The sequence below is a fragment of the Stomoxys calcitrans genome, chromosome 5 (genome assembly GCF_963082655.1).
Source record: "Stomoxys calcitrans chromosome 5, idStoCalc2.1, whole genome shotgun sequence".
In the NCBI taxonomy this organism is placed as follows: domain Eukaryota; kingdom Metazoa; phylum Arthropoda; class Insecta; order Diptera; family Muscidae; genus Stomoxys; species Stomoxys calcitrans.
This window is the reverse complement of record NC_081556.1, coordinates 44,180,113-44,189,988: the sequence shown is the minus strand read 5'-3', so window position 1 is coordinate 44,189,988 and position 9,876 is coordinate 44,180,113. Positions and strand designations below refer to the sequence as shown.

Sequence of the window (9,876 nt, the reverse complement as noted above, 5' to 3'; positions counted from 1 at the left end):
TTATCCTTATCCTTATCCTTATCCTTATCCTTATCCTTATCCTTATCCTTATCCTTATCCTTATCCTTATCCTTATCCTTATCCTTATCCTTATCCTTATCCTTATCCTTATCCTTATCCTTATCCTTATCCTTATCCTTATCCTTATCCTTATCCTTATCCTTATCCTTATCCTTATCCTTATCCTTATCCTTATCCTTATCCTTATCCTTATCCTTATCCTTATCCTTATCCTTATCCTTATCCTTATCCTTATCCTTATCCTTATCCTTATCCTTATCCTTATCCTTATCCTTATCCTTATCCTTATCCTTATCCTTATCCTTATCCTTATCCTTATCCTTATCCTTATCCTTATCCTTATCCTTATCCTTATCCTTATCCTTATCCTTATCCTTATCCTTATCCTTATCCTTATCCTTATCCTTATCCTTATCCTTATCCTTATCCTTATCCTTATCCTTATCCTTATCCTTATCCTTATCCTTATCCTTATCCTTATCCTTATCCTTATCCTTATCCTTATCCTTATCCTTATCCTTATCCTTATCCTTATCCTTATCCTTATCCTTATCCTTATCCTTATCCTTATCCTTATCCTTATCCTTATCCTTATCCTTATCCTTATCCTTATCCTTATCCTTATCCTTATCCTTATCCTTATCCTTATCCTTATCCTTATCCTTATCCTTATCCTTATCCTTATCCTTATCCTTATCCTTATCCTTATCCTTATCCTTATCCTTATCCTTATCCTTATCCTTATCCTTATCCTTATCCTTATCCTTATCCTTATCCTTATCCTTATCCTTATCCTTATCCTTATCCTTATCCTTATCCTTATCCTTATCCTTATCCTTATCCTTATCCTTATCCTTATCCTTATCCTTATCCTTATCCTTATCCTTATCCTTATCCTTATCCTTATCCTTATCCTTATCCTTATCCTTATCCTTATCCTTATCCTTATCCTTATCCTTATCCTTATCCTTATCCTTATCCTTATCCTTATCCTTATCCTTATCCTTATCCTTATCCTTATCCTTATCCTTATCCTTATCCTTATCCTTATCCTTATCCTTATCCTTATCCTTATCCTTATCCTTATCCTTATCCTTATCCTTATCCTTATCCTTATCCTTATCCTTATCCTTATCCTTATCCTTATCCTTATCCTTATCCTTATCCTTATCCTTATCCTTATCCTTATCCTTATCCTTATCCTTATCCTTATCCTTATCCTTATCCTTATCCTTATCCTTATCCTTATCCTTATCCTTATCCTTATCCTTATCCTTATCCTTATCCTTATCCTTATCCTTATCCTTATCCTTATCCTTATCCTTATCCTTATCCTTATCCTTATCCTTATCCTTATCCTTATCCTTATCCTTATCCTTATCCTTATCCTTATCCTTATCCTTATCCTTATCCTTATCCTTATCCTTATCCTTATCCTATCCTTATCCTTATCCTATCCTTATCCTATCCTTATCCTATCCTTATCCTATTCTTATCCTATTCTTATCCTATCCTTATCCTAATCTAATCCTATCCTTATCCTAGCCTTATCCTATCTTGCTAATATTCTAAACTTTCCCTGTTCTATCAGGGATTAAACATTGAAAGGATATACCTATTTATCTCCAATCCATTTCCGTTCAATCAACATTTCTATTCCCTCCCCAACCCATACCGATCACATCCTAATGCCTAAATATTTTTGGAGAATAAATTCGCCTCCATCTGTGTTTATATTCACCTAGGGACAATATTGCATTCACTACATGATACATGGAAAATAGTCTATTGAAATGTCATTTGAATTTGTTAGCATCAAATGAAACAAGAGTATCTCAGAGGGCACAACTACACAGACAACAGCAACACATCACTCAACAACAACAACACGGCATCATGACACTGTGATTTAAGAACCTATGAAACTTAGGTTACTTTTGTAAAATTTGATTCTTAGCAATTTTTTAGTTAATTTAAAGGAATTAAAATTATAAATTAAAAATACTCATAAACTAATATTGCCGAAAATAATTTCAAATTTTGTTCCTAAACTGGATTTATCATAGGATCATCTCTTGCAACGACCTCGATTGCCTTTTTGAATACACCATGTACTGCCTCTTTGGATATGGATCCAAAAATACTGTGCTCCACCACGATTACACCTCCCTCCAATCAATGTCCAACTACACCGGCGGGTGCAGTGACAAGCAATGAAATTGGAATGAAACAAGAATTTTATGCTACAGTGGTTTCGCACGTTTTGCCATAGGCGTTTTTCCAGCAGCAGCAAAAACAAAAACAACTACGAATTGATGGAACACCATGAGCAACAACAAACTGAATAAAAGCAGTGGCAATTATGTTTGATTTTTATGGCTGTACCGTCCGGGGTGCAACACAAAGCGCAGTGGTAATATTTTGGAGGAGGGTTGCCACTGACAAAAATTAATAATTTTAATAAAAGTGAAGGGAAAGCAATTAAATTAAATAAAAAAATAGTAAAATAAAATAAAATAAATTAAAATAAAATAAAATAAAATAAAATAAAATAAAATAAAATAAAATAAAATAAAATGAAATGAAATGAAATAAAATAAAATAAAATAAAATAAAATAAAATAAAATAAAATAAAATAAAATAAAAATAAAATAAAATAAAATAAAATAAAATAAAATAAAATAAAATAAAATAAATTAAAATAAAATAAAATAAAATAAAATAATTAAATAATTAAAAACAATTAAAAGCACACTAAGTTCGGCCGAGCAGAATCTTGGGTACCCATCACCATGGATTCCGTTAAAAATTTACCCTTATTAACTGAGTTCGTATTTCAATTATTTTGGCCGAGTCAAGAAGTCGTATCGAAATATTGGTACAAAGGGGCCTATATCACCATATTGATCCATTCGGGTAAACTTGACACTTATGTTTTAAGTCATAACATAGATTTTTGGGCCAAATTTCAGCCAAATCAGGTGAAAATTTTGGAACTTTATTTGTTTTTAAACCGTTTCAGATCATACTTGGCATGGATATTGGAAGTCATAACTTAAGCCTTTGTTTCAAATTTCAGCCAAATCGGATGAAAATTGAGGCTTCTAGGGGCTCAAGAAGTCAAATCCGGAGTTCGGTTTGTATGGGGGCTATATCTGATTATAGACCAATTCGTATCATTCTTGGCATGGAAGTTAGGAGTCATAACATATGGGTACATATGGCAGCTACATGTAAATATGGTCCGATATACACCATATGTGGGACGGATGTTAAGGCCTCTCACTGTTTCAAATTTCAGCAAAATAGGAGAATAAATGCACCTTTTATGGTGTTTAGGCCCCAAAGATGAAGATCGGTCTTTTTGGCAGCTATATCTAAATATAACCCAAGCTGGACCACGTTGGTGACAGATGTTGGGAGTCTTGATACAACTCACTGTTTCAAATTTCAGCGAAGTCGGGTAAAAAATGCGCCTGTTATAGGCCTAAGACCCATAATCGGCAGATCGGTCCATATGGCAGTTATTTCCAAATATTTTCCGATCTGGTCCATTTTTGGTTCGGATATCGGCGGGCCTAATAAAACTCCTATGCCAAATTTCAGCGAAATTAGGTAATAAATGCGCCTGTTATAGGCTTAAGACCCTAAATCGCCAGATCGGTCTATACGTCAGCTATATCCAAATATAGTCCGATGTGGCCCATTCAATGCTCTCATGTTGAATAAAATTGCAAGCTTAATCAAAACTAATGTTAATAAAACATAGTTGTTGTAATTTGGATGTTTAAAAACAGTTGGCAACAATGCTGGAGAACAAAAGTCGTGCCACCAACAAAAAAAAGGGGGCCAGCACTGGGTTACCCAATAAACACACATGAAGCTAAATGTAGAGTTTAAAACACACAAAATTGTTGTTGTTCATGTCTCTGTTGATGTTGTTGTTGTTGCAGTAACAACACTTGTGACATGTTTGAAATGCATTTTCTCCATTTGATGGACATGTTAGAATCACAACGTGCAATTGCAACAACAACACCAATAGCAACAGCAACCACACTAAGGCTGTTAGCAGCCACCATATGACTGTGTCATTGGAGAAGCAGAACGAAAAATTCAAAATGAATTGGTAGCTACATAACAAAGAAACAAAACGAAAACTCCTAAACGCGTTCGTAAATGCACATAAGGATTTTTGAGGGGAAAAAAATAGAACTCTCACTGAGAACTCAATGAGTGACAGCCGGAGTGAATGACTGTCTGAGTGACAGCAGTTCATCGTTGGGCGGCTTTTTGGCTTTTTGCATTATACCGATAGTGACATCGATTCGGAATGCAATTCGTTTTGTTTTGCTTCGTTGGCAACAAGGGTTTGACATGAAGTTGACAACACCTAACGGTAATACTCATGTGGCATTAAATTGATGCAACAAAACTACAGCAAGGCAAAAACAACTCATTTGAGTTTTACTATGGGTGGGTGGGCATTAAAGCTTTTGTGAAAGCTTTCACTCACAGGCATTAAGTTTACTCAGGGCCCACTTTAAACTCCACTCCAAACATGGTAGAGAGCTATAAGGCGACCCCCCCCCCACACACACACACATCCTCCAAACATTCCAGGCCTTTGAATGCATTTTTATCATGATTTCTTATGCACTTGACCGTTTCGGATTTTGTCTCGTTTTTTCTTTTATTGTTCTATTTGGCGTGAGCAAAATTTTAAATTGAATTTTCATTAACAACGCTGCCGTCAACAACGTCGCTGCCTACTTGCTACCTTTCCAAAACTCATTATTGTAGCGTTGGCTTTTCATGTGCTCTTAGAGGACTCTCTTTACGCTTGCAATGCGCTCTTATATACATTTGGCCAGGCCAGAGTATTCTCTTCAGCATAACTGTACATGGTTGCAAATGATTGCGGCCTGTTTTACGCATCATACACTGTATGGCTGTATGAACGGATGTTCTCTGCAGCAGCTATGCAACGCTGCTCTGCCTGTAATTTCTGATTGGATGGTTAACGCGAAGCAAAGACATGATTTTCGTTGTTTACACAAAGAGACTGCTAATGAGTATAGAGGGCAACATATTATTAAAGCAATAAATAAATTTGGATGAATTTTCTATGGGAAAAATAAACAAGTTTTAACGAAAATAAAACATTTTGGATAAATAAAATTTTGAATTTTTTTTTTTTTTTTTATCAAACAATATTGATCTTTAACGACGGACTCGATGAGCAAGACTTCTGCTTCAACCAAAGCGGTAGACTTTCCCAAGTTTAGATTAGGCCACTAAATCTTGATCATCTGTCACTCGTTGCTTTTCGGGCATTGTCTAGAAGAATTACCATTCGCGAAGCTAGAATCATGTCTAGAGCTTCCAGTTCTGCTGGAGAACATAAAATTACGTGCCATTTTGGGCTCGGCATTTAGAAAAGGCACATTCGTGACTGCTCAGCCATCTCGTTAAGGGTTTTGAAATCTGCAGAGAATTAATAGTACAATGTCCTTAGCCATTAAGTAATGCATTGGATGTCTGGTATGGCACTGGGCTCTGAGCAATTGGGGCCACCGCAGGATTATCGAAGAATAACAAGGTATCGCAAGGGTGCTGATCTCGGAACAAGTAGTGACACGAGGGAGAAAATGAATCCCATTTTCTATTGAAGACCTTTGTACCTGTATGTTGAGTGTGTGACAACGAATTCGCCCTTAGACTATACGAGTCAGGTCGAAACACCATTTTATAGGGCGCACCTTGGATTTCGCTGAAACTTGGTGTTTAGATGTGGGTTGACCCCTGGAACACGAATCCAAAATCCGCTTTTAGGGCAAAGCCCCCGTGCGTCCAGGGGCCAAAAAAATCCCCTTGGGGGGAAGTGGTCCAAAGTAGCTAATATCAGATTAAATTCAAAATTATTGTCGAATAGATTACGTATATGCAAAAACGTGCGAAAAAACTTGACCCGGGAAGGACTTACGGAGGCAATATGGGTATTAAATGAAAGGTACGAAGGTGTAAATTACGCTATATATATGCAAAAAATATATTAAACTCTAAAAGAAAAAAGATTTTTCAAAAAAATCGTAATCTACTCCTTTGTACCTTTCATTTCATAGCCATACTGCCTATGTTGCCTGGGTTAAAAATCCTCAAGACGCCTAAGGTTCTTCCCTGGCCAAATTTTTAGACAAGTCTCCATATTGCGTAGGTTAAACCACTTCCCCCCAAGGGGAGGTTTTTGACCCCAAGCGGGGCCCAGCAGCCTTCGTCCCAAAAATCGACTTCGGACGAAACACATACATAGTTTCAAATCCCGGCGTTAACATCAGAAAAAAATTTCCGCGGTATTTATTCCCTTATAAATTCTGTCGACATTTGTAAGGTATCGCGCCATGTTTAAACTTCTCTAACAAGTGGTGTCACTAAGCGGCATTCAGACACGGCATAAAAGACGAGATCACAAAGCATTAAGCGAAAACAGGAATAGGACTGCACTTTTTGATACGGGCGAAGTATACAATGTTCCTTAATGAAATGTAATACGAATGGAAGGGAATACGAGGGCAAACGTTTTCATTAGGTTCCTTGATATCTAGGGAGGCTTTAAGGCGGAAGTCTTTGCTGTACTACAAGCACTGGAGACGATTTTGATACGGGAATGGCAGCCTGAGTAGATTATAACAGTCAGGGCTGTCATAGTCGAACCATGAAGAAGGCTTTCAGGCTCTGTTTGGTCAAGGGTAGTGAGGAACGGCTTTTCTAGATCAAGAGATAGCGGAAAACGAGGCGGCGAAGGCCCTGGGGCCGATCATTTCACAGAACATGACGTCTGAAAGTTGGCAAGAGTGGTCATTGCAATATCTGGCACTAAGTCCTCTCAACATTCTGGAGTTATGTGGAGGCCTGATAGCTCCAAGATGGAGTCAGGAAATGGATTGGGGGTCTACTTCGAAGCATCGGTATGTCACTGAGACTACTGGATGAGTGTACGGTCTTTGAGGCCGTAGGGCCTACTACCGTCCTTAAAACTTGGGGTTTATGTGGACAGTATGGCGGCGCTCTAGGCCATGGGTTCGAGGACTATGAGGTCGAGGTGTATGGTGGATGATTTGGAGTCCCTGGATAGGCTCCGGAGCCACGATTGATTCATGTGGATTCCCGGTTATGAGGGGATACCAGGGAATGAAGAGGGGACGAGTGCCCGAGATGTGGTTCGCCTGCGCCGGGCGAACCAGTAACCTCTTGATATGGTCCTAGGGCTCACATCTTCTTTCTCTTTCTTTTTATGGTATCACAATACGCCAAACTGGACTTCTAGTGAACTAACCTGGTAGGTAACTGGTAGGTAACTGGTAGGCAACCTAATCAACCTAACCTAACACACGTTAGTATTGATACCTAAGGTTTCTGGCTCCTCCATGATTGGCGTCGGTTTTATTTTATTGAAGGAAACCCCAATTTTAAGAAACGATACCATTGTATATTCATGCGTCTACCATTGCATAGCTTACTAATATCCGTATATAAGAAGTTTGAGCTTATATTTACCTGCAAAAGTCCTTTTTGTCTAACTTTTTCAAACGTTTGTTTTCTTTATGTATTGAAACAAAAATCCTTGGGTCTAAAGCTGAACAATATACATATATGTTGAAACGAATTTGAGACTGTTGGATATCTAAACTACTGTCATTCACACATTTTTAATCACATCTTCATTGAATTATTTTAACAAGCTATTATACTTTTTCGTATTTGAATAACTGTGACATTTTTTTCAGTCTCTTTCATTTTTATTCCATAATAAAGACGTTTTGGTAATTTTTGTAAAAGACTAGATTTTCTCAGATTCATCATTTGGCGACGAGGATATAAGAAACAAATCAAAAAACAATGGATTCTAATAATTTTTCGCAGGTTTTGGCTCAACTGCAAGAAACCAATCACGCATTTTTGGCACAAATGTTGGCTCAAAACCAAGCTATTTTGGAAGATGTTATTTCGAGGAACAAGAGCTCTTTGGTGATACCTTCGTTCAGAAATTTCAATAGTGGAACAGAACAATGGTCAACATATCAATTTCAATTGGAACAGCATATGATAGCAAGTTCTATAAAATGTGAAGATGCGAAGCGGTCTTGTTTTCTTAGCTGGGTTGGATCTGATGTTTTGGAGCTTTTGCAAAGGCTATTTGATGGGAAAGCAGAAGTACAACCATACAAGGAGTTAGTTACCGCATTAGAAAAGCATTTTGGAAGTCAACAGCACATTTTAGCCGCTCGATTTAAATTTTATAATCAAACAAGAATGAAGGAGAATCAGAAATACGTTGATTGGGTTGCAGATCTAAGAGGTGTAGCCAGAGAATGTAATTTTACGTGTGAAAATGAATACTGCAGACAATCCTACGTCGATAACAAAATAAGGGATATGATTGTGTTATACACTCCACATAAGAAAGTCCGAACAGCTTGTTTGCAAAAATCAAATCCATCTTTAGAAGAGGTGCTGCAAATTTGTTCAATTTTTGAAGCAACTGTTAAGGCGTCGGATGAGATCGAAGATACTAAGGAGCCGACAAATGAAGTTCACGCTATTCAACGTTATAATGTTTCAGAAAGTAAATCAAAGGGAAAGCTTACTTTCAAGAATTTACAGTCTTGTCCAGGCTGTGGAAAGTCTCATCAGACAGAAGAATGTTATCACTTTAAGAATAGAACCAGATGCAATAGATGCTCGAAGCTTGGACATATATCGAAAGTATGTCAAGCACAAGGTAAGCATGGAAATAGTCAACAAATTCATGAAATGGAGGTAGAGGAATCGTCTATAAGTCACGTTGAAGCAATCGACACCGTCAATAATGGAAAGAATGATAAACTCATGATCACTATTAAGGTAAATAACGAAGAATTGCCATTTCAATTAGACACTGGAGCTTCATGCTCATTGATTGGACTTGACGTCTACAAGAAATTAAAACAACCTTTGTGTAGTCCAAGTAATAAAACATTAAAAGCGTATGGAGGAGCTATGTTGGCTCTAAAAGGGGTGGTTAATGTGGATGTTAAGGTCGGCAACCAAACACGAAATTTACAACTTTACGTTGTTGATTTGGAAAATGTTGTGAACATATTTGGATTCGATTGGTTTAAAGAATTTGATTTTCAGATAAAAAGTCCATACAATAACCTAGTGATCGAAAACTGCTTGCAAGTTTCAAATGACTCTCTTACGGATTTAGAATGTAGATTGAAACAAGTCTTAAACAATTTCAATGAAGTTTTTTCTGAAGGACTTGGACACTGTCCAACGTTTAAAGCAGATATTACCCTTAAGTCCGATGCAGTTCCAAAATTTATGAAACCTTACAATATTCCATTTGCGTTACACGACAAAGTTCTACAGTTCTACAAATTGACCGTTTGGTCTCCAATGGCGTCATAGAGCCAATAAATTCGAGTGAATGGGCTTCGCCAATTGTGGTGGTTCCAAAACCAAATGGTTCCATAAGGGTTTGCGCCGATTTTAAAGTTACTTTAAATCCCCAAATAAAAACTGAAAGATATTCCATACCAAGAATCGAAGAATTATTCCACAAACTTCAAGGAGGTCGGTATTTCTCTAAAATTGACTTGAGTGAAGCATATTTGCAGATTATAAATACTCCTTTTGGTTTATATCAATATAAGCGTATGCCTTTCGGGATTGCAAGTGCACCCGCAATTTTTCAGAGATTCATGGAGGAAACATTAGCAGATATTCCTGGATGCGCAATTTACCTTGATGACGTAATTATAACAGGAAAAACAAACAGTGAACATATTCAGAACTTGACTAATGTGCTG

General features: G+C 37.1%; 1 protein-coding gene across 1 annotated transcript; it reads left to right on the top strand.

Moving 5' to 3' along the window:
• The first annotated feature begins 7,921 nt into the window (after positions 1-7,921).
• LOC131997891 (uncharacterized protein K02A2.6-like) lies at positions 7,922-9,475 on the top strand. Its single transcript, XM_059369752.1, has one exon. It carries the CDS (start codon positions 7,922-7,924, stop codon positions 9,473-9,475), a length of 1,554 nt encoding a protein of 517 aa, XP_059225735.1.
• The last annotated feature ends 401 nt before the right edge of the window (positions 9,476-9,876 follow it).

Coding starts and splice junctions, on each gene's coding strand:
- LOC131997891 (XM_059369752.1), top strand. CDS start 7,922: ATGGATTCTAATAATTTTTCGCAGGTTTTGGCTCAACTGCAAGAAACC.